The 25,869-nt window shown below is 42.7% G+C and overlaps 1 protein-coding gene across 23 annotated transcripts in view; it reads right to left on the minus strand.

The window, feature by feature from the left end:
- Positions 1-25,869, minus strand: part of mark3a (MAP/microtubule affinity-regulating kinase 3a) — a 45,182-nt gene that overhangs the window by 18,533 nt on the left and 780 nt on the right. For 15 of the 23 annotated variants that reach the window (XR_004785332.2, XR_004785331.2, XM_035610399.2 and 12 more), the window contains exons 2-10: positions 20,738-20,920; positions 19,900-19,953; positions 10,035-10,083; positions 8,893-8,958; positions 6,740-6,810; positions 6,072-6,128; positions 3,346-3,582; positions 2,888-3,028; positions 367-466 (exon numbers count right to left, since the gene is read on the minus strand). Coding sequence is in view for 21 of the 23 variants with exons in the window: in XM_035610399.2 (XP_035466292.1) it covers positions 367-466; positions 2,888-3,028; positions 3,346-3,582; positions 6,072-6,128; positions 6,740-6,810; positions 8,893-8,958; positions 10,035-10,083; positions 19,900-19,953; positions 20,738-20,920 (958 nt within the window). In the remaining 2 variants the exon portion in view is untranslated. Of the gene's footprint in view, positions 1-366; positions 467-2,887; positions 3,029-3,345; positions 3,583-6,071; positions 6,129-6,739; positions 6,811-8,892; positions 8,959-10,034; positions 10,084-19,899; positions 19,954-20,737; positions 20,921-23,024; positions 23,145-25,869 lie in introns of those variants that run through there. The other 8 variants (XM_035610400.2, XM_035610397.2, XM_035610398.2 and 5 more) reach the window with 4 other exon arrangements.

Raw genomic sequence — 25,869 nt, forward strand, 5'->3', positions numbered from 1 at the left:
GAACTCGATGGGGAGGCGTCACTCCCTCTCCGTCTCTTGTTGTCTCTTTGCACGCAGCCGCACTGCTCATGTTTATTTCCTCATCATCACGTTTCATCTTTTCTTTCTAAAGGCTCTTTGGCACTGAAATAATGAGACCGCCTCTCGCGTCGTATAGTCGCGCCCGCGCTCACGTTTAATAAAGCCTTAAAGACAGATTAATAATGAAAAGCTGAGGACGCTGCTTTTAATGCTCATGCACTTTTCCTGATTTGCAAACGACTGAGCAAGTTTTTTCTTTCAAAGAAATTGCAGTTGCGTGATTGTTCAGATGGACATCCATCAGTCTGGGTTGTGTTGTTGTTGTTGTTGTTGTTGTTTTCTTACCTATTCTCTTCTGATCCGTGATGTCCAGCTCTGGCTCGGTATAAGGCTTCAGCTCGTCCTCCTCAAATCCTGCGTTGATCCATCGATCCTTCATGATTTGCTGCAAAAAAAGAAAAAAGAAAAGAATTGTTTTACTTTGGCTTCATGAAGTGCAGAGAAGAAAAAACATTTCTTTCTCCAGGAACATCTGATTTAATTTCTGTCAGGAGAATAGAAGAGGAGAAGTGTGTCGCCTGCCATCCGACCTTCTACAGTCACATCCACATTGTATCTTTGTTTGTTTGCAACTTTATTGTTTTTCATTCGCACCTGATCAATTTGGTCTCTGCAGGACCGAGCCAAACTAATTATCGCTGATCGTGCTCTGATGTAACCACGGGGGCTGATGCCATTATCCCGGACAATCATGTGGCATCTGAGGGCGAATGCATGTGACCCGCCGAGTGCAGCCAACAAAACATTTAGCTTAATTCACTTACATTCAGCTCAGAATTCAACGAGATCCAATAAAAAAAAACACTGTTTCCTTCCCAGAAAAAAGCAAAAGAAAAGCAAACGTGAGATGGAAACTACCTCTTTGCCTCTGAACCTGATCCCACTCAGGCGCCAAACATATTTGAGAAAATACATTTTTGTGTAAATTATAATTCTGCTGGTCGTCAGGTAGAACAGCACAGTGTCAGCTGAACGATAATCATCAACACTTTTCTGGCAGTGACATCATGATTGATCTGTGGAACAACTCTGTCCTCTTACGTCAAACACTATTTTTAATCACAGCAGTAAAATGAAATGTCTAAATATTTCTGCTATCTGATTATGAATTGTGGAAGATTTAATTGTGATTTTCTTTTTTTAATGTTTGGCTTTTATGTGTCAGGACATTTTGAGACATTCAGCATCTTTGTCACAGTCAGATGACTTTTCTGACGTCCGTCTCCATCCATGTCGTCTTCACTTTACAACAAACTGATGTGTGGCTTATTTACTCACGGGTTCAAAAGACCACTCACCTGTGAATGTATGCTGTTCAGATAACCTATGAAATATTTCCGTCTTTCAAGTTCGTGGACGATTCATAAATTTAAACACAAAAAAATGCTAAAAACGTGATTGAAACATCACATCTTAAAGCTGAAGCGCTGAGAAGTAGAGCAAGAAAATATAAAAGAGCTACACCACTAACAGATTTTAGAGTTTGGGCTCAGACTGACAACATTAAAAATTTTGTTTATTTTTTTAAAGTTGACATATTATGCTCATATTCAGATTCATACTTTTAATTTGGGGTTACCACTTGAAAAGGTTTACATGCTCTGATGTTCAGGAAAGCCATCAGTGTTCTCACACTGCCCATTCCTGCAGCTCCTCTTTTCACCCTCTATCTGAAACGCCTGGATTTCTTTTAGCTCCGCCTCCCTCCCGATCAACCCCTGAGTCTGCTCTGATTGGCCAGCTGGGCCCAGTCTGTTGTGATTTGGTCAACCGATTTCAAAATGTGTAGGAAAGGTCACACCCCCTTCACCAGAGAAGTGGAGATTCAGTGGAGATCAGATTGCAGGCGGGGTTACCCCTAAAATAGCCCAACTGTAACATCACAGTGGGAGAGAAATCTGAACTAGTTGTCCAGAGCCAGGGGGCAGGGTTTAGCCAGCTCACAAAAAAACAACAGGGCGGTCTTTCTTCACAGTTTGTCGGCTGGCAAGTTCCACAGATACACACATTTATGTGCACAAACACTGAAAAAGGTATTTTTTGTTGTTGTTGCATAATGTCACCTTTATTTAAGTGTGCTTCTGTTTGACCTTCTTAAAATGAGTCTGACACCTGCAGACAGTTTGCTGGCTAGCATTAGTCACCAAGCTGTTCAGTCCACTGCTACGATATGATAACTCGCTATCACATACAAACAAGAGAGAGAGGGCAAATCAAGTCTTTGGCTAATCTGTTCTTCTAGTAGATATAACTGTAAACTGCGACCGGTTGGCGTTCAAGGTCACAATGTACTTGTCAAGTTTACGGGTCTGTCGCGACTCAAGGAAGCTGACGACAACCAAACACATTCCCCTCCTTGTGACATTATAAAGATTTAAACATATTAAATAGTAAAACGTTAACTTCCACGTTTGCTTGCTTGAAGTAGTTTGATACGTCACCGCCGTTGTTACCTCTTTACCACATGTCCTCAGTTCAGCTCTACATTTTTAGTTTGTTTCACGTTTGTGCTCGACTGGCGAACTGAAAGTCTCCTTGATTGCGGACAAAGGCGGAGAAGTTAACAGGAAAGACAGTTTTGGCACAAACACGTGACTGGCGATGCATTATTCATGGTTACAACACCAGAAGAGAGGAAAGAGGAGAGCGTGGGCCACGGAAAACAGGACACTGTGGGCGTCGCAGGAGATGATGCAGTGTGGGGAGGGAAGGGACCAGAGGGAGGAGAGAGAGGAGTGGAGGGTAGATGGAATTTCTCCGATGGTGCAGTCGTGAATAGTGTTAAGAACTGAAGAGGTATATTTACATTTTCTGCGTCCTCCCTCACCTCGAGAGTACCCCGCTTGGCCGGGTTGAGCACCAGGAAGCGCTTGAGGAGGTTCTCGCAGTCGGTGGACATGTAGAAGGGGATGCGGTACTTCCCCCGCAGCACGCGCTCACGCAGCTCCTGCGGGAAGCGGAACGACAGAGCGGGAGGTTAGAAAAGACACAGACACGCCGGACTCTCTTACTGAGGGATGGCGATATGAACGACGGACAAATGGAGAACATAGACGAGTAGAGTAATGCTATTTTTTTATTTTTTTTTAAAGAATACAAAATAATAATAATATCGGCCGAAAAATAATAATAATATCGGCCGATATTATCGACCAACCATAATATCCGCAAATTAAAACGAATATTCTCTAAATTCAAGGTCCTATACATTTGGTTGTATTTGGGGTTTCATTGACAGATTAATATATAACTATTTGTCCAAACCTTGAGGTTCTGCCCGTCGAAGGGCAGCGAGCCGCTGACCAGTGTGTACAGTATGACTCCCAGACTCCAGACGTCCACCTCCGGCCCGTCGTACTTCTTCCCCTGGAAGAGCTCCGGCGCCGCGTACGGTGGCGAGCCGCAGAACGTGTCCAGCTTGTTGCCCATGGTGAACTCGTTGCTGAAGCCGAAATCGGCGATCTTGATGTTCATGTCGGCGTCGAGCAGCAGGTTCTCCGCCTGCGGACACACACAGACAAAGATCGGGGGTCATGACGATGACAGAACATCGGGTACAGTTAATAAACTGTAAATGAGATTGCTCAATCTTTTTCCAGCGTTGATCTGATTAATTCTGTTTCACCGGCAGTGTTGTGATTCAATAGATTAGAGAGGTTAGGGGTGAGTTTGATAAAAAAAAAAACTGAACTGAAATAAGTTATGACAGAAGTTGTTAATGATTCTTATTGAAATATAATTTAACTGTGAAATTAAATTAACAGATTACAAGTCAAATTCATTGACTTCTTGGATATTCAGTTGCTTTCTGTGCCGGGGCAAGAAACAGTCGAGGTGAAAACCTCAACTTCCGGAAAGCTATAACATGTGTTTGATTGTTTTTTATATATTTAGTTATTGATTAAATTAGTGATTTCTAATCTGTGAATAAGTAATCTGTACAGGTGCTGGAGGGCAGGTTGTATCACACTCAGACAGAGCTAGTCAACTGCTGACTGTGCAATACTTAGTCTCCATGTGCAATTATTATTCCTGCTCTGTATTCATATATTTCTTTTTAATATTTTGTATAAATCTGTTGCTTTTTTATATTCTGCGACCCACTATAACATCCAAATGTCCCTGTTGTGGGACGAATAAAGGGATTATCTACCTTGTCTTATTTTAAACAGTCATGACAGTGGCACTGATCACGTCATCCGGCTAAAAAAATTATGAATCGAATTCCCCAAAAACATGAACAATTCCTTCAATTGTTTTTTAATATAAAAATGACATCATGTAAAAATGACACAATCACACATGGTCGAGAGACTCAAATGAATTCTACAAATCACTTATTAAAAATGACATTAAACAGAGAAGAGATTAATTGGGGCGACGCTGGCGAGGCCAGAGGAGATCACAAACTCCGTAAAAAGGCCGAGGTTTGTTCGGTGGTTAAATCTGAACCGTGGAACACTGACGCACGATATTTACAGCGTACGAAGGAAGAGCGATGAAGAGGAGAGCGTTTCCTCTCGAATCTTCCTCCTCATGGGTCATTCATGAAGCTCCACAGAGGGACACGGTGCGGACGTAGACACACGAGTGACTTCCGCCGACGCCGAGATAAAAATACAGTGAGAGCATCAATATTTATAACCTGGAGACGTCGTTAAAGTTCGTCACGGAGGAGGTCCGTTTACACTACGACTGGTGGCGTCGTGTTCAGGTGCTTCGGCGAAAGTCGGAAAAAGCAGCAGCCTCATTAGCAGCATATGTTTGGAAATCAAACACGCTTGTGTTAAAGCCGCCGCTGGGAATACGGGGATAAAAACATAAAATACAACAGTGACGACAGGTCCCGACACTGTGACCTTTCCCTCCGATGTGAGTCAGTGAGTCATATGAGCCTCAAAGGTGGAGACGCTCCATATTACTACTGATAAGCATGCTAATAAAGTGTGGATTAATTTTGTCTCTATAATGCAAATGATGGTCTGAAATGAGAAGCGTCCGCAGTCTGGAAACGGGAATTAAAACGTTGCACGAAAATGTCCCGACATCAGGCATCTGAATGCTCAACAGATATAAATCAATATGTGATGTTTACAGTTAGAAAAGATATTGATCAGCTGATATATCACAGATATTAGAGCAACGTGTTGCCAGTTTAATAGTTTAAATCTGGAAACTAGATGTTTAGTTGGCGTTTGGTCAGTTAGAGAATTTTGTTTTAAACCATCTCTTACATCATGATTCAAGGCCAATAGTATAGTTTAGTTTAAAGTATATATAATTTGTACAAGATTTATTTCACACAACAACCATACATACTTCCAGTTATAAACAAATAAAAGAAAAAACTAATTGACTCATTAAATTAAAACAAATATAGAATATTCTATATCTAGATTGTTCTATTCTATCTATATTTTATTGTAGAACAGAATATAAAAAATATGAAAGCCATAACAAAAGGTATAACTGTAAAAAGAAGTAAATCTAACTTTTTTTGTACCTTTGTACCGTTGCTGGCAGCAATGAGTAAATATTTTTTAAGTTTATACATATATATAAACACATTTCATAGGTTGAAACTATTATGGCCATTTATTAAAATAATGTTTAAAAATTGTTAATCTATAACCAAAATCGTTCCTTATCGTCAATCAATTCATCTTTTTGATTGTACTTTTTCTTTTTAAGCTGCATAAGAGTTAACACTTACACTTCTTGTCATTTAAAATAAGTTTTCCAATCATGTTCACTGTCATTTCATATCTAACATTATTCATTTGTTTTATGTTAAATGAAAAAGATAAATGAGTATTGTTATTTTTTTAACTCTCATGTTTCCTAGAAGGCCTGAATCCCAGAGAAAACTGATGATTCTATGACAAATGTTCAACATCCCATCACGAGGCTGCGTAACGTTAAAAAGTTTCCTCTGCTCGTTTTCAGAGATAATTTCCTGCAGCTGATGGCCGAGGCTCCTGTGAACTCACCTTGAGGTCTCTGTGCACGATGTGCTTCTGGTGACAGTACTGCACCGCCGATACGATCTGCACGAGGGACAAGACGAGCAGAAGTTTAGTGATGGAGGATGTGGTGGAGGAGGAGGAGGAGATGTGGTTAACGCAGGTCGGGGCTGAAGAGGTTGAGAGAACTGGTTTCCTCAGAGAAAAGGGCTTATTCAACACGTTTGATGCTACATTCACTTTAGTTTCAAGTCTCATTGTTTTTGCGTCTTTGGTTTCAAAGTGTTGGACTTTAGGAAAAAGTCAAAGTTAACAAAATATGTGCAAAAGTTGCATGTCTGGCCTGTTATTGCAGAAGATAAATCCATGTTTGTTTTCCATTTTTTGCTGAAGACAATATTTCCAAATCTACACATGCTGGATCCATATGTTCAGAGATGTTTCAAGGTAGAAGAGAACTCTTCATTAACGCCGAATAATTTGGAATCTAAAAAATTATAGTTTGGTTTAGTTTCTCGTCTTCAAACAACAAGTCAGTGATGTTTGGCCTGTGTGTGTTTGTCATTGAGAGATAAACCGAGGGAAGTTTGGACTTTTCTTATCCGCCCCGTCCCTGTTGTGTGAGGACAGAAGACGGGAGCCGGGGAGCGAGAGGTGTGAAACCAGAACACTGCAGGGGAAGGAAAGCTGGGTACCTGTCTAAATTTAGCCCTGGCCTCTTTTTCCTTCATCCTTCCGTGCGCGACCAGGTAGTCGAACACCTCTCCTGGAAAAAAGAAAGAAGACTCGAGTAAGTCAGAGAATAAAGGGGAAAGAAAGGAGGTGCAGAGAAAGTAGAGAGAGAGAGAGAAAGAAAGAAACAGTTCCGTCACGAGCAGACAGAAATAACTTGCTGATGACTTTTTCAGCACAGCTGGCTGACACCGTTCCCCCATGTGCATGGTTCCGGGGTGTTTTCTTGACCGTGTGCTTCCTCCACGCTGAGGCTCTCCTGGAGGCACAAAGCTGCCGCTGCCGCCGCCGCTCGCTCCAGCAGCAGCACATCTCCTCGGCCCACGCACTTCCAGCCCAGAACGTGACCGCGCTCGTTCACGTGCTAATTGAACTCAAGCGGCTGCCGCATGTGTGCGTGCATATGTGTATATGTGCGTCCATACTGAGGCTAAATAACGGTGCCTCCCCCGCTTCCCCCCCGAATCCTCGAAACCATCCTGCTCTCTCGGGGGCCGAAGACCTGCAGAGGCGGTCAGAGTGAAGTGAACGCTTCTCCACTTCACAGCTCTAGAAAAGCAACAATTCATCGCCGAGCTCTGACTCAGCTGCTAAAGACAGAATGTGCCTGCTAACGCACGGTGTGTGTGTGTGTGTGTGTGTGTGCGTGTGTGTGCGTGTGTGCGTGTGCTTGTGCGTGTTGCTGCACACGGGGGATCTGGGATCACAAGCAGGAGATTTTGTTAAAGTGATGAAAACAACACGATATCTTCTCAGTTTCAGTCGGACTTTGGTTGGAATCATTTACTAAACTAAACTAACCAGGTTATCGTCGTCTCTTTCCAAACAGACCAAAAGAAACCGGATTCCCTTTTATGAGGATACAGGGATTAGATGAATTGTAACCTGGTGACTGATTGAGAGATGTTTCTGATGTTGCTGAGCAGCTGTCCTGAGCCACAGACATCTGAATAAATCATTGTGTCTGTCATCGTTTCCCTCGACGTACGGGTCTGCGAGAACGATCTGTTCTCCCGCCTCGAGAACTGTGCTTTTCCAACAAACACAAGGTCTCTCCTACGTGATTTGGAAGATGAGGGGTGGACCTTTAAGATCGAATGCAATTGGCCTATGATCAGGGTTCCCATCTCCGCTCGGCTCAGCGGCCCGACTACGACCTTTCCAGGAAATCGATGCCCAGATGAGCCTCTCAGGGTCCGAGTGTGTGTGTGTGTGTGTGTGTGTGTGTGTGTGTGTGTGTGTGTGTGTGTGTGTGTGTGTGTGTGTGTGTGTGACGCTGCATTAAACAAGAAGCTTCCACCGCGAGAGAACATCTCAAGGGTTAAGGAGTTTGGAAGTTTTTCTAGGAAATGTCTTCCCTCTCTCTCGTATTTGCCTTAGTTAATGAGTCCGTATTATCACTAAGTCACTTAGCTGCAGTTAACACGTGAGAGAGCAAACGAAGCTCATTTCCAATTTCAGACTCATCACTGCAACTGAAGGAAGCGTGGGTCATATCTGACAAGAATTTGACGTATCCAAATACAGCTGACGATCCAATAATTTTTTACAGGAAGTAATTAGTAAGTTATTAGGAAATAATGGAACTCATAGAATTAAAGTGTTAACCTGCAGTGAAGATGCTCAAGTTACAGACTCAACTATATATCAGTGTTTTCTATAACTAACATACACTTACATTTATTTAGTCTTATCTAATCTTCTTGAATTAAAAAAAAAACCCAGTTCATGTGCGATGTTTCCTTTTACGAGGAAGTAACGTCTGCACAGTTTACACTGCTCCCAAGGCCTCTGAATAATTCTCACACACACACACACACACACACACACACACACACACACACACACACACACACACACACACACACACACACACACACACACACACACACACACACACACACACACACACACACACACACACACACAGTGTTAATAAATTATACCTGGAGCTCGGGAGGAACACGCAGTGTTCAGACCGTTACCGACTACATCCCTCCACAGCAGCTGCTCAGCTTGTTTTTTTTGTACAAATCCCAGAACAAAGACTCATTTTGTTGAAGCAGTCAGACGCGTTTGTCATGTTGGAGAAGATGCTTTTTTCACTTTGTCTCACCTCCGCTGGCGTATTCCATCACCAGGTAGAGCGTCCTCTCCGTCTCGATCACTTCAAAAAGCTTGACTGTAAAGAGGGAGACAGAGGCAAACAAAGAGAGGGAAATTATAAATTCAATTACGTCCAAAGACGGAAGAGATTCAGACGAGTGGCCGTAATGGATTCACGGACACGGAACTTTTCAAATAATGTTTTCCAAACAGACGCTCGGGAGAATGGAAGGAGAGAAGCGTCGCTACGTGTGTCGTGACACATCGCGGCATCGAGCAGCGTTCAATATTTACCGTAGTGTGTGTGTACAGCTCGGGAGTTATAAAAGATTTGTGTGATGATCGGCTGAGCGAGGGCTGCGCCGCTAAATATAGACGAGGTGGGAAGGGAGACAAAAGACGGCAAGAGAGAAGAGTGTGTGAGCGTGAGTGTGAGTGTGCTGGTAAGCGCTTAACATCGCCCTGGTAATTATGAATCCCATTTTCTGCAGAGGAAATCAGGAAGGAAAAATATTAAGTAATTGAGCGAAGGAATCCTCCACGATCAAAACGCAGCGCGGACACTAGGCCTGAGCGGTGCGGACGTGTGTGTGTTTTAATTATTAGACCGCCTGGCTACAGTCTGATGCTGTGCTCACACCAGACGCAAAGACGACGATCACCAAACTTAACACCCGCAGCCCCCCGATCACGACCACGGTGCCGTTTCTCGTCTCTTTTCTGTGGAGTTATCCCGTTAAGGCTCAAGGATTTTGTGACGCTGGCTCCTCGTTGCTCACGCGGGGGTTCGGTGTTAGTTGGGATTTACTCTTGCTGCCGGTTTGTTTGATGCCAAAGTTGTGTTTCCGCTGCGCTTTTCGTGGTTATTGATCAGGAGTCAATTTGTCTGATGTGGAACCAAAAAACAAAGACCGTTGTCTCCTCCTCGGTTTTGAGTCTCGTCACTAATCCACGTTTTTTGTCTGTTGCCACATTATTTCATCGTCATCATCTTTTATAGAAATTTCAGGGATGTGTCTGGCTCAGGTCGAAGAGTCCGACCTCGACTCCATCTACTTAGACGCCGCCCATAAGCCAAAACAAACGACACTGAAAACCTGTAAAAAGTTTTTCAAATGTATTTCGTTTTTACGTTTGTGTCGATCCACTTACCGATATTCGGATGATTCAAGATCTTCATTATTCTAACTTCTCTGAAGAGCTGAAAAATAACAAAAGAGAAAACTTTGTGAGTACATCTGCCGGTTTCAAGATTCAATACTTCATTTCCATTTTGACATAGTTTATGGGAATATTTTTGCGTTCGTGAGAAAATACGAAACAAAGAACAAGGACAATGAAGATACAGTAAATTACAAACTGACAAGTAAACACATTGAGCTCTGTGTGGAAATGAGTCCACGTGATTATTTTCCTTGAGAAAAATATACCAGAAATAAAGGGGAAGAGATTAGTAATATTATACATTTACATATAACGTGGCGTAAATCCCTTGACACACTCCCTTTGAAACAATTAATATTTAGAGGCGCAACGATTTGTGATCAAAAACTTCACCATCGACTACTTTTCATGAAAAAATGCCAAACATTCACAGGTGCAGCTTCTGAAACGTAACTTTCTTTGTCGTTTGTTAACGTCAAACTCAAACAGGTGAATTAATCCAAACATTTCTATCACCTTGGAAATTATGACGAGTATTTTTCCCAATATTCTGACGTTTTATAGAGAAAACTAATAATCTAGGAGATAATCAGCAGATTAATCAATAATGATGCGACAGTTGTTTTTCAGGTTTGTGCTCATCACATCAGTGTTCTGTCCTGCTCGTGAATATTGATAATGATGATGACGTGACACGCCACGTGATCAGGTTTCCACCGTCAACACTACATTCCTCTTTCTCAGCTCACTCCTGTTCTTGGACAGGAGATCCCGTGTTCAGACCCAACCTCTTGCCCTTGTGCTCGACAACGTGAAAAACACGCCGGGGGGGGGGATGCGATCGATTCGTCGCCGCGTCATGAGGAACCACCCCGGGAAGCACGGCCGTGTCGGCCTTTAACCGGCCTGAGAGAGAAGAGGATCTGAATCGAGTTAAACGTCTCCACCGCCTCACACTAACACCAAGACGCCGTGTCGCCACACGCTCGGCGGCACATCAGCATTCAGAGCGACCGACCGGCGACCGCGCACGCAGATTTGTACCTTGTCCGAAATCCTTTTTTTAGTCTTCCGCTGTGCCGAGATCTGAGTGCTATTTATTATTGATCCGCTGTTAGCTACACCTCACCCTCGCTCTCTCCCTCTCTCCTAACCCTCCATGGAAATGTATAAAGGGCATCAATACTTCATGAGGCGGGAGCAGCGTGTACGCGCTCGGTGAGATTGCTGACGAACAAATCGTGGAGGACACACACATCCCCCGTCAGGCACATGAATGAAAACCTACAGCGGAGACGGTTTCCACCGGATGGAAGTTTTCAAATTTCTTATTTCCTTTGAACAGCGTATTTCAAACGCTGTTCCATTGGTAATGAGATAAAACAGGGAAACACACATTTTTAAAAAACGTGCTAAACACTTTTTCACTTCCTAAAACATAAGTCAGTTATTATTTTTTTCAGCAGCACAATGTAAGATCTTCTTATCGTGTTGATTTTGACAGAAGTGTCGCTGAAGTTCTGCTCAACACTAGATTTGGGTAATGTATTGATTACTTTTGTGACCAAGGAAAGTAAACTAATTTTTAGTCTATAACATGTCAAAAATAGAAAAGGTAATGAGACTTAATATTATGTCTTGAAATTGCTTATTTTGTTTGAAAAAAATCCATATTTGTACACAATTCAGTAGAATTTGAACAAAATCCATATTTTTAAAGCTCTAACCTGCTTGACAAATTCTACCTGCTTGAAAAGTTGATCAGTAAAATTGTGTATTTTTTTCCCGATTATCAGATCATATGTCTAAAATTCCCTTAAAGATCAGTTTTATTTGTGCTTTTTGCATATTTATCTGTCCGATACGTATTCGAAATTTTGTCAATGAATATCCTGGTTTTTTTTGTGACAAATAAACTATAAACAGAACATTTAGAGAAGCCCATCCTAATTTATCCAAATTATGTCCTTGTTTACTTTATTTGAAGCACAGTCAAATAAATCCTACTTATTAATACTATTAATGATGAAAACTGAGAAAATTAAGCAAATATTCATACTGCAAAAACCCAATTTCACTTGAAAATGTGTTTTAATGATAGATCTGTTATTTAAATGTCTTTTTCTGTCAAGCAATTCACTCAATGTATAGATTTTTCCATAACTTTTGGATGTTGAACATCAAACATCTTGTTCCTTGATTGTACATTTTTCTTATTCGTCTGAATGCTTTGAATCGGGCGTCTCGGTGGGGAGCGAGGTGAACGACGTCAGTGGAGTCTGAGCGACGGGAAACAGAAAGTTCTATGACAGATTCTGAACCCGGCGGCGGCTCAGACCCGCGGATCCACCGGGGACGTCCCCCCGAATAGAGCCTCGTGTCCCGGCGTCTGCCCGAGAGGCGAACACGTGGGGACGAGCAGCGGGTGATGTTGTCTCACATCCAGTGTGCTGCTGCTTGAACACCCAGTCACAACAGTTCTGGACAAAGGAGGAAGTGCGAGTGTTGTTTCACGTCTCTCTCATGTTTCACAGTGACCTGGTGACCTCTGGACCAGGTCTGCCCTCGTGTAACGTGTCTCCACGGTGACGTTTCCTCTCACAGGAGGAAAAAAAAACACATTCAACACATGCAAAGTTCAGGGAACTGTGTAAAGAAGACACTTCGTCGTTTTTATCTTGGAAACTTCTCAGCTTAAAAAGTAAGAAGAAATAAATAGATTAATTAATAACGACGCCCTAATTAGATGTTTTCTATAAAATACAGGAGGTTTTCCTGTCGTTTCCCTGCGTCCGTCTGTCTCCATCAATAAAACATCTTAATATTGCTGTTCTCTACATCAAGTATCAATTGAGATGGTACGAGAGCTGCTGAAACACTCTGAGTTGTCAGAGGAGACGCCGGCTGTCAGTTGATAATGAGATAATAAATCTGATTTAGAATCCCAGTGAAGGGTTAACGATGAACTCGGGTCAGCGAGGCCTTCGGGACGGAGTCGACCGGGTTGGACGCCGTGTCGTCGAACTGAGCCAGGACGAGTCTGGCTTCTAACAAGGAGAAGGGAGGGGTGTGGAGTGAGCCTGAGGTCTGCTCGCCGTCATTAGTCTCCGCCTGTGATGCCACTCTGCCCATCATTGTACTGAAAATACTCTCCAGAGTTCACAGAGAGTACAGGGGAACAAATCTGGTTTACAAAGTGTGCGTTGCTTTAGCATCGCTTACTGCCGTTTTCACGTTGCACGACAATACGTACGCCCTGTCCTCACCACCAACGTAGGCAGCGTCTACCCTGCGTCTGACGTCGGTGTGTCGTCAGCTCGGCAGGGGACGTATGTGTTTTTTACGTTAGAACCGAGAAAGTGGATGAAGTGGCTCATCCCACCAACTTTAGGCGCAGTGACTCGACACCGTTTGAAAGCGTGACATGAACGTCCTCGTCGCTCAGACATTATATCGTCGGAGGCAAAGACTGCAGGCAATCCTGCGAAGATTGCCATTAAATATTCCTTCTTTTGCTCAATACTGTCACAACTTTCTGCAATTGTTCCGAAAGTCGTACTGAAAACGAACCGAAACCATTGACTCCGTTTGATCCGGACCGAGACCACCTCTTTTGGGTGAACTAAGAACTACGGTACGTTGGTCTGGACTGTGGTCACTTGGTCCAAACAAGGTAGGTATGAAATCGCCCTAAGAGGTAAGTAAACCAATGCCTCTTTCTTCCCCTCTCTGTTCTGCCCTACATTGCGGATGCGGAGCCTTCTGTCACAAAACACGTATATGGGAATACTTTGTCAGGTATGTTAATCCAGTAAACAGAATTAGTGAGGCAACAACTCAACAAGAGAGACTCTGGGGATGATTCACCGCATAACACAACCATTAGGTCGAGGACGTAAACCTGCTGGTGATCCACTCATACCACCGCAGTGACGCACAGCTGAGTCCCGGTTATGCAATCTCCGTCTTGTGATCAATACACGGCACCTCGGAGCCACATGACAACGCAGTGTCGGGGGTGAAGTCACACCTATAGTTTCACTCTTTCTGAGTCCAGATCTTAGAGGGAAAACTCTCTCCCTCGCTTCCTTTTCCCTGTTTTTCGGTAAATACGAACCTCAATTACGAGTGATGTGAGGCTTGTGAACAGAATCCCGTGGGCTCCACATTAGATCATCCACTGGATGTTTTCTTTGTTTCATCCCACCAGCAGGTTAGAGGCTGCCGGGGTTGAGTCACGACAAAATCGGATTACTGGCCCCGAGGAACGATGGACGTCTGAACCCCCAGAGTTTCTTTCCGCTTAGAGAAGAATATCCAGGCTGCAGTTTACCCCGAGAACATTTTGTTAAACTCAACTTTTCAAAGCAACACACACAGAGAGAGAGAGAGAAATTGCCTCTCAGTGCAGTTATGTTCCCTGTTATTGCTCTCATCTGGACAAACAATTCAACCTGAGGGAATAAACTGTATGGTTCACAATTTTATGGCTCCATCCCGTAGAGGTTCGACCACTTAAAAGAAAATGGCTTCGAAGTTATGAGGCCACGAATGAAGAGACCGATCAGACGGCTGCAGGTGGAAAAAGAAAAGGACAAACTTCCAACAAACTTTTTCTGAAGTTCGTCTCAGCAGAACAATTTAGTAGCTCAGTAGTTTCAAGGTTTTTGTGACTAAAAAAGCCATTTGTACTTGTAAAACCCTTGTCACAGGTTTATGTTTAATGTCTTTGAGTCCTGAGACGTTCCAAGAAAAAAATAGTTTCATTTGAACAATTCTTGAAAATCAAAAAATATTCGCATGGGGAGAAAAACAAAAGCTCAATTCTAACAAAAAAGTTGAAAAGATAGCAATAACTTTGTGTAGCATCAGTTGTTAACAATTTTGGTGATCGATCTTTTTTGAGTACAAGTAAACATTTGTTGGTTAAATCGTTTTCTGACAATGTATTTAAAATGTGGTGAAAGAATGTCCATGGTTTAGGTTTGATAGTTTTTGAATTATTTTCTTTTCTCTCGACTCTAAATCACAATTTAAAAAATGATCAATAGGGATATTGCAGTGATTAGAAGAAGCTAGACTCTGAAATCTAAAGTTTGAATATAAAGTTCCCTTTTTTGTTACTCCGAGTAAAATAAAAACGGAACATTATTTTTTACTATCCGAAGTCTTTAAACAACTCAAAAATATTCAATGAGTAGATTCAAAATAACTCATCGAACCCAATCTCTAAATATTATTAAACCTTTAATATCGCAAAAGCAGTTGCCGCAACAGTCGTCATAGTGTTCAGGCACAAACCTATTACATAACTTGCCCACTGGCCCCAATCATCTACTTAATATGTATAATATCTTTATAGACTTAAACTCATTTGGTTTGTTTATGCATATCAGCGGTAGAACCCACATTCATCAAATAAGAAAACTCCCAACTTCAGGGTGACAGGTACACGGGGGGGACAGGCGTTATAACGGGAATGTGCACAACTAAAATCTCAAGCTACCAATGTTGTTGTTCTGCCCCCCTGCCCAGGACGGGAAACGCTTTTATAATAATGAGAAGGGTAAACAAAGATTAGGGATAATTATGAATAACTGTGGCAGGACAAATTGGGATAGGGTGGACCGCCACAGTCTTAGGTAGTAAACCTTCAAGTGAGACTGCCCGCAGCCGAAGATCAAAGTAGGAGCTCTGCAGACATCGAGCAGACATGTGTCTTCGCTCGCGAAATGCCCGGTGTAATCGGAAACACCGGTGTCGTCTCCAGTTTATTACCAGGTGAGAAATGTTTCCACGCCGCGGCGTCCCTCGTGCTATAAATGACGCCGAAGGCTCCGGTGACTAACAGACACTTAATGAAGAGAAGAAGGAGAAAGAGCTCAGCACATCGGGGAACAGAGGTCGTCCCACACAATCCACCGTCTGACGGACGGTGTTTACGTTTAATCACGGCGTCCGGGTGTCGCGCTCCCTCTCTGACCCTTGACCTGGACGACAACATTGGACCTCAGCAGGCTGAGTCGGGACGCAGAGGGAGGAACGGAGCGGGGAAGCCGAGAGCAGTTCGCCGGCGACAGATGTGAACGTCGGCTCAGCCGCTCCGGAAAAAAAAACTATTAAGAACAGAGGCTGAAAATAAACATTGAGGCTTCGGAGACGATATCCCCCGCTATCTGCCTCTCGCCAACTCCTCCCGTTACATAACGGGTCAGGACAAAGCGGAGCCGCAGCTCTGATGCAGGTTGGCTGCCTTTCCTCTACAGCACCGACTCGAGGGGCAGAGACGAGTCCAAAAGGGAAAATAAAAACTCTGAATGTGAACCTGAACACAACATCCGAATCACGAACCTGGAGCCGCGGATGTTCAGTCGACACGGAACGCTTAGTATTAACGCTTTTAAAGAGACTTTGATATTCTACGTTCATCTCATTGGCTACAAATCCCGTGACAAGAGCTTAACCAACACTGGGTCAGTGCTTTTCCGACTTCCCGAGCCTCTCTGTGGCTTTACTGGCCTACTCGAGACATACAGTAAATCTTAAAACCACCAAGGCTCAGTCATTTCCTTAAAAACAGCTGGACACTACAGTTCTGAGCAACTTTTGACTTGGATGGGAGAAATAAGAGCATTTGTTTGGGACAATGTTCTACGAATTTCTAAAAGGGGTCGACCCATTATCTGTATATTCAGCATTTTTATGATTATCGGTCCCGTCCATGTTTGCTTGTTCATAACTTCATGATAATGCTGCAGACAGCTCGCCGCACTTTGTGTGTTCAGGGCATAATGAAAGGTTCTGTGAATTAAGAAGAAAATGTGCTTTGAGGCATTTCAACAGAGTTTTGTGTTTCTGTTTTTCTAAATTTTGATTTCAAATATCGGCTATCAGTCCAGATATTAGCGGTAGCAGCCCGGAAAAAGTCCTATCGGTCGACCCCTACAAGACATACAGTATATCTTAAAATCACAAGGCTCAGTCTTTTCCTACAAGACAGATGGGCACTACAGTTCTGAGCAGATTTAACTTAAACGAGAGAAATAAGTGCATTTGTTTGGGGAATATGTCCAATGAATTATTAAACATTTGTTGCTTAGGCAAGTGTTTGATTAAATGGCGCAAAGGTGCAGCGCATTGGCCTGTTTTTAATAGTGTCAATAATTTGTAGGTGACGGGAATCATAATAAAAAGGAACATTTGACTTTTACTTTGACCAATAACTTTCTTGCCAAGAGTTAAACGGGCAGATTGGGATCTCTTCTCTCGACTCACAGGACCTTTGTTCTTATTTTAGGAAGAAGGAAAAAAATCTGGAGCCGACGAGATTTCCAGTTATTTTGTCCAAAAAATGTCTTTGAAGAGTAAACTACAGTAAACTGATTATGTGATTTTGTTTGTTGTTTGTTTGCAGGATTACCCAGAACGTTTGGAATTTGGAAGTCTCGGCCAGGGGAACAGGTGATTCCATTTTTTGGTCGAGATCCAGATCTGGTTCCAGGAATGTTTTTGAAGGACTCTTCCTCCTTGCGAGGGCGATTACTGAGCCTTGGCGGACGTCTGCACACATCATATGTTATATCCCATTTATTTAACATGAGCAAGAACCAAAAGTGTAACAACAAAATGTTGTGGCGATGTTTTCCTGTCCGGGACCAAGCGATTCCCTCCAGTCGTGTCACCGTGAGACTGTCGGACGCAAACGTTCCCCCCGTTTCCAGACTCAACGCTGCGATGAGCTAATCGTTTTTTTGGCCTTTAGCGTGAGAGTGGTATTGATTTGTCATCTGACACTCAGCGTGAAAGCAAAAGGAGTGCATCTCCAAAAATAAGTCCAAACTACTCCGTTAACGTGAGCGACCTTTAGATTAAGAGGCACAGATCTAATCCATGTCAGGATTTCCTTCAAGTCTGAATCTGGAGAAAGAAAAGGAGTAAAACGGAAAGCCAGGGGCTATGAATAGAAACACTTGACGGGAATGTGAACTTCTAGTGTGTCAATCATGTAAAAACTATTGTATGTGGATTCTTTTTTTCCAGCCCTGTTTCAATTCCTTAAAATAGCCAACAAAAGAAATCTGAATTCCTGGTGGAACAGCAGGAAAAATAACCTGACGGATAAAGACAAGTTTTTTTTTCTTTCCTTGACTTCGACAAAGCTGGAGACTAAAAAAACCCAACAAGGACCGGCCGACAAAAGCCTGGTCGCTTTGTGTGTGTGTGTGTGTGTGTGTGTGTGTGTGTGTGTGTGTGTGTGTGTGTGTGTGTGTGTGTGTGTGTGTGTGTGTGTGTGTGTGTGTACGGCCCTGTCATGAATCAGTGTTTTTTTTGGTCCTGCGCGGTGTCACAGTCGATGCCAAAGGGCCCGGGCCTCCGAGATACAAAGGCCACAATCAATGGAGCTTTTGGAAAAACTGATGGAAAACCACTAGCCGACCGCTGAGAGAGAGAGGGGGGGGCGGCGGCGGAACATCAACACCCAACTCCGTCACCACCACCACCAGCGACAGAGCCCCCCCCTGCCCCCCCTTATCTGTCTGATGGGCAGAAAGGGCCTCCGGAGCTGCGGCAGCCGAGTCGATAACGTCCTTACTTCCCTGAAATCATTTCCAGGCCGAGAGACGGAGCCAAAATGTACAGCGGCACGGACCACAACGACGCACGCGCACACACACACACACACACACGTCTCCCTTGCTAATGAGTGTGTACACATGAAAAGAAAAGAGAGTTATGGGCACAGCTCATTGTCAACTCTCCCCGACGTCAAAGTGTAAAGTGAAACTGCTTTTTTCGCACCGGGCAGCGAAGGCAACGTTCGCTCAGGGTTCCTACACATTTGGCAATTTTTTTTAAGTTCCAGAACTTCTCGGTAGATTTTCAGACCATATTTGAAATCAGAGTAAAAATAGCTATAGATGTTTATTAAGTCAATGAATTTAAAATCCAACATACGACGTTCTGACTGCGTAGCTGCTGTCATGTTTCACTTCATACACAGAAAGTCACGGTTTCTCCAGAAAGTCAATTGTGATGTTCACGAGCGGATTGATATTGTAAATATTGATACTTCCAATTCTGACGTTACCTGTTCCAGGACTAATTCTCAAGATTCTCAGACGCTTATCAATGTTTCACGAGACTAAAGTGAGATTCACGTCTGTTAAGACTTCAGTTTGGAAACAAAAAAACTTTTTCTACATTCTCTCTTTTCTTTTCTTTTCTTAGAATTATCCAGACCTGGAGAGTCCTCAAATTGAATTCCATACTAGATAGGAAACCAAAAAGCAAGCCCGCTGCCTGGTTTGGTTGATTAAACAGAGCAAACCAAAACTTGAAAACTGGGGAAGAAAGGTAGAGGAGGAGCAGGAGCAGGAGGAAACATTCAGTTCTTCTTGAAGGCAAACAGATGTTCATTAATAACCACTTCCAGCAGAAAAGCCTCTCTGGGGACAAATCTTAACCTTAAGCGCCTTCTTTTTTTATTTTTTACGACAAAAACAATGAAATGCTCCTTTTTTACTAACTGGACCGAACACAACTCGGATACGAATCTCCTCTAACAGTCCAAAAGGTTCATGTAAGTGGGGCAACTCGGTGCAGAGCGGAATCATCTCCTCGGCTGCGCAAAGAAAAAGAAGAAAAAAAGCGTCACACTGAAATAATAAAGGCTCTTAATTCACCTCAGGATAGCTGTATGGGAGAACAGCGTCCCAGCATGCACCGCTTCCCATTTACACAATTAATACTCAATCTGTCGTTGCGTCATGAATTAGTTAATGAATTCTGCCACAGCGTGAGAGCATCAACGGGGGGAGAGGAGGAGGAGGAGGAGGAGGCGGCGGTAAATTACCTTCTGAAGGCTGTTTGGGTTCAGCTGCGTCTTGTCTATTATTTTAATTGCCACCTGTGGAGCGAGAAAGAAAAAAAAAAGAATCATTGAAACGAAGCTAAATAGGAAATAACATCAGAAGAGAAGAAAAAAAGAAAGAAAGAAAGAGGAGAAGTGAAACTTTGACATTGTGTAGAAACCAGCTCAGGAAAAGGGAAACTGACATCGAGGAGCCGAAGCAGAACCGAAAAATAAATCTTCTTGAAAAGAGAAACAAACTGCTGGATATTAAAACCTAATTTAAAGCTTTTAGAGCCAAATCTGAGAACCAAATGAGCAAACTACGAAATAATTGAGACAGAATCAGGAGGGAAACGAGGGGGAAAAAGAGCAGCCGGCGTCGAGTTAAATGTCGGATGCTGTGTTCGGGAGGAGAAGCCGGTTCTTTTTTATGTTCATCAATTATAAACGGATCAAATGCTCGGCGGAGAAAAAAAACATCCATTACTGCCAACAAGGGTTAGAGCGACGAGTCTGGTAATAATACATGGAGCTGGTAATATTTTATTCATTCTGGTTCTCGCCCGAAATCCAAATCCTCGTACGGATCACGTCACATTTATTCTTTCCCTGAAACTCCTGTTTTAATAAAATGGTTTAGAAAAAACTTCTGAATTGAATTCACGAGACTGACAACATTACTAATGCGACCAGATATTCAGGTTTTCGATGTGGACACATTTTAGGTCAGTTACAGAAGAAGCTGCTGTGAGCATCGGTCCACAACTGTGATTTGTAGAAGTTCAATCGGCCAGGACAAAGTCAGCTGAACACTTCAAAACTTCCGGTGGCGTCTCACCTCTCTGCCGGTGAGGATGTGTCGGGCCAGTTTGACCTTGGCGAAGTTGCCCTTGCCGATGGTCTTGAGCAGCCGGTAGTTGCCGACGTGCGGCTGCTGCGGCTCCTCCGAGCTGCGCGTTCGCACGCCGCTGCGCGCCGAGCGCGTGCTGATCTCCTGGCGCCCATTGCTGTGAGACGTGTGCTGTGGAGGAAAAGAACATTGTTTTTGGAGTTAGACATCTGCTGGTCGTCCACATGTAACCGGCGACTCATGTTGACCTGCTGCAACGTGGATATTCATTTATAGTTCTGCATCCGGACGGGGAATGAGAGTTTTTATCTTGCACCTGCCACAGACGGCTTCACCGTCTCGACCAATCAGAGCGTCAGATCCAGATGATGTCACGTTGATGTCAGGCTCTTTCTCCCTTTTTTAAAATCCTATAATCGCTTCTGTCCTTCTTCCAATCAATTTTACATAGTGACGATTCTTCAATCTGCCTGATATTGATTGATCATTTGATCTGGCAAATGATCAGAAAACAGTTCCCAGGGTCTGACGTCTCAAAATGATTATTTTGTCCAAACAAAAAAGATATTTTACGTTTAGATACACAGATAAGACACTTGGAAATTCCAGTTTCTAATTTATTTGACATCAGAGCAGTTTAAAATAATGGAACCAGTTTTATTCTTCCCCAAAAAGAATTCCTAGAACATTAAATTAATGAATCCATTAATCAAAAATTGTTGCAGATTAATTTCCCTGGCAATCGACTAATTGTTCCAGCTATAAAAACAGATTAGGAACATTATTATTATTTTTTTGTTTTTGTTTTGCTCAGTTTGTCCGTTACTGACCTGCTAAAAATGTAACCCAGTTACAGTTTTAAAAACGTGACATGAAGAAAATTAAACGGAAAAATATCTGAAACAAGCACACAAAAAAATGTCTTCCAGCTTCCAGATTTCCGCTCTTCGCCGTGGTCACGTTGATTCAATTTACTCGTCAATAGCTTGTGTCGTGAACGTGTGGAAGCCACGAACCGGCCGAGTGTGTGCTGATTCTGGTTGGGAAAAGTTCAAATCTAGTCTGAATTGAAAATCTTTGTGTTTTGAACGGTTGTTTGGACGGAACAAGCAATTTGAAGACGTCGGATAATGTCATCGTTTTTTTCCCCCCTCCACCAATAATCGCATTTTCTTTTACTGGATAATGAAAATGAATGTAAGTTGCAGCCCGACGTCCACGTGTATTACAAACGCTGGCGGAGGTGACACCAAACACTGGAAAATCCTGTTTCCCCTTTCTCAGTTAGTCCGAGTGGGATTAGATCCTGTCACACTTCTGGTCGACAGGATCAGAAGATGTAGCGTGTGAATTGTTTGAAGCAGGACATTTGACTCAAAAAAGATTTTTAAAAAAGCAGCATATTCAGAGGTGAAATGGGTCAAAGAGACTTCACTCCTCAGGACACTTCAGGACAAACAGAACATGAAACCCAGTGCGTCATATCGTGCGGTCAAATATGAACTGTTGTCCTCTGACAACACCACCGATGGAGAGGATTGATTCTTTTGGGTGATGTGTTCAAAAGCATCCCGGTTTCCCCTGACAACAAATGAAGACAAAAAAAGAAATGGATCGACTGCTCCACTGATGTCTCATTAACAGCGTCCGTGTCCTCCGCCCGCCCCGCCCTGCCCCGCCCCGCCTGGCTCAGCTCGACCCCTCCCGTCCCCGCCCCAAACTGACCCCATTCACCCCGACGACAGTGAGAGGAAATTAACATCAAGAGCTCAAACAAATAAAACTGTATCAAAAAAAAAAAAAAAAAACACGGCACGAGACAGAAACTTTACGTTTTCAATCCACAAAATCTGTAGTTGTCGCATTTAATTATTGTGCAGATACTACGGCTAATATCACGTCCACCGACGATCATGTAGGGAGGTAGAGAAACAAGGTCACAATAAACTTAATTATCACACTGCAGACGTTAAAACAATCTCCCTGAGAAATATTCTAGAGATTAAAAATTACCAAACAACAACTTTAACGTCTGCGTTAAGTCACCAAAGGAATATTTCCGGACTTCTGCTGTGAGGGCAGCATCAACTAGGAGAAGGTCACCGTTGAAGAGCAACGCCACAAAATAAACTTTGTCGGAACATCAGGATTCTTTTCTCTCCCTCAGAAATATCTCCATAAACATTTTTCCACATGACAACGTCCTGCAAAAGGAAGAAGAAGAAGAAAAAGAGCCTGTTTGATTTGACCCTTTTCCTTTTGCGCGGTTACTCACGAGGCTGCGGTGTCTCCTGGCGGCCTGCGAGCCCGTCATGTTGGAACAGGGAGAGACTCGACGGCGATGCCCATTAGAGATTCCCCCACAGAGAAACACCCAGACCTCCCCCCAACTCAAGAGCCCCGGTGACCACAGAGAGACGAGGGACAGGGAGGGAGACGAGGGAATGCTCGGGTCCCCCCCCCCCCCACTATACAGGCAGTGGCACCAACAACCGGACACCCAGACGCCGTCCTTTCAAAATAAAAGGGCTTTTAAGGTCACTCGCTGTCTCAAGAAGACTCCCCGTGTCTTAGTGTGGGATTATCTTGCCGAGGAGAATTGTGATATTTCACCATTTTTTTTCTCCCCCTCACATTTTACAGCAGATTAATCCATGAGAAGAATGCAGGTTTATTGAAATACACAGCACAAGTTCCTGAAGCCCGTCATTATAGTCACGTCATGGATTTATCATACGAAACATGAATATGAAACTCAATAACGGCCGTTGGGCCCACATGCCTGTTTGTTGACATAGTATCTGTTTCTCGTCCTAAATCAATCACGGGTTTGGTCAATAAAATATGGATTTCTTAGTATTTTTTCTAACGGCAACATGTTCTTCGAGTTGCTTTTGTTGTGTCTGAGGCCAAAAGGCAAAGTCTACACTTTTGTTAACATTTCTATTCAGCAGTAGCTCAAATCGTATAGGACCAATACACTGTGAGCTCACGTGATTCAGTATCCAAAAAATGGTCTTAAAATGACGATGATATTGTTCATCGCAACAAAATCGTTGGGGACGATATATCTTGCAACAAAAAATAGTTATCGCACTGATAAGTTATCAAGAAAATATTCAGTTTACTTTAGTGTAAACTGAATATAAAACAAATGTTTGGTGTTTTTAATTTAATAACAACTTAAGTTGTTTTAAGCCGCGACAGTTAATTGATAAGTAATCGATACTAAATGAATCGCTAACGACTTTTGATAATCGATTAATCGCACCAAGTAGTTTTTAAGAAAACAAAAAAGTCAAAATTCTCTGATTTCAACTTCTTAATTGTGAATATCTTCTGGTTTCTTTGCTCCTATGTTACAGTAAACTGAATATCTTTGGTGTGTGGACAAAACAAAAACACCATCTTGTGGTTTTGGGAAACACGATCGACATTTTCCACCATTTTATGGACCAAGCAATTAATAATGACAATAAGGGTTAGTCTTTAATAGTTATCAAAACAGACGACTTTTAATAATTATCTTCCAGTCGACAAACTATTTGTTGCCAAATCGTTCCACGACTAAATCCACTGATTGTCATTTTGTTGTTGCTGCCGTTTGCTTCTACCTGTTGTTTCACCGTCAGCTGAATTTTGTTTTTTGTACATTTGCAGCTACTGCAATCTGCCACTTCCCACCACATGGGGATCAATAAAAGTTTCACCACAGCGCTTCTCTTGTGCATTGTCTCGTCTCCAGCTGACTCCCTCCGCTGCTTTGATGAAGTCACATGTCGTCGTCGTCGTGAGGGGGGAGAGAAAGTGGGGGAATGATGATGGAGGAATATGAATTTTGAAATAAACTGAATTCCCCCGAGTCGCAGGAGGCAAATAGAAAGTGTAGTCGTTTTGGAGAAAGAAGGGAAACGTTGGCAGCTCGCGCTCCGTCTCTTATCATAAGTGAATAATATGAAATGCTACAAAAAGAGAGAATGACTTGATGACCGGCCGATTAATCTCGAGCAAAAACATTTGGATTTTTCTTTTCGCTTGATACAATAAATTTGTGTACCATATAGACGTTAGCCGGTTTGTATGAGTGATGAGAGAATACCGTGAGAAAAGGTTTGTTCACAGATTTAGATTCTGAAAATTTAACGAAAATATTAGAATAAAAACAACGGCGAACATTAAGGATTTCCTGGTTTTCTCGTTTTAGCAGTTGTGAATCAAATATCTCGGCCATTTTGAACCATCTGTGATGGAAATCATTACATCTGAAGGAGACGCTTTGCACTCTGGGAAATGTATTTTTGATTCTTAAACTTTAAACTAACTGATATTTTTTTTTTGGGAGTGACAGCTTGAAGGCCAAAACTTAATATTTTCAGGCTCAATTATATATATAATAAACATTATTAATAAATAATAAAACATTATTTACGTCACCACTTTGGGCTGTGGTTCCCTGTTCGTGAGACTATTTTAATAAAATCCGAAACTTATAAAATGGGAACAGTAACTCAGATGTGGAGGGTTATGGTAGTGCTTTCAGAAATATTAAATGAATGAAATAAAAATGAATATACAAGTTAATTACCTATTTATTTACTCTCCCAATTTTTATTTTTTTTATTTTTAAATAAGCTGATGAAATGTTTTTTTCTATTATTTTGTATGAGACGAGTTTTATTTTGAAAATTGCTGACAGGAAAAAGCTCCAATCGTTGCATTGTAGCGTTTCTTTCAGACCGAAGGACTCTCATTGGACACGGAGAGGGGTGGGCGGGACGAATTCGCCCATATTAGGAAGCTGAGCGGTCGAAACGTGTGGAGTGACAGACGCGTCAGCCAATCGCCAGCCAGGGACAGACAACTACTGTTGCCTGCCAGATTCAGCAGCAAAGAAGTGTAGTTTGTGTTCGTGCTCGGGCCTAAACATCCCGACTAACGTCCCCAATAACCCGCAGGAGACACCGCAACTTATCACTCGTCTGGCAAACAAACACGATATGTCCGTAAATAATAATCACAATATTAACACTGTAGAAAAAAAAACAACAGGGCGTGATTGACGCGAAGGGGAAACGCTTGTTTACGATTTACCAACAAAGTGTAACAATTCGCTAGCGTCC

Source organism: Scophthalmus maximus, chromosome 15 (genome assembly GCF_022379125.1).
Source record: "Scophthalmus maximus strain ysfricsl-2021 chromosome 15, ASM2237912v1, whole genome shotgun sequence".
Classification (NCBI taxonomy): domain Eukaryota; kingdom Metazoa; phylum Chordata; class Actinopteri; order Pleuronectiformes; family Scophthalmidae; genus Scophthalmus; species Scophthalmus maximus.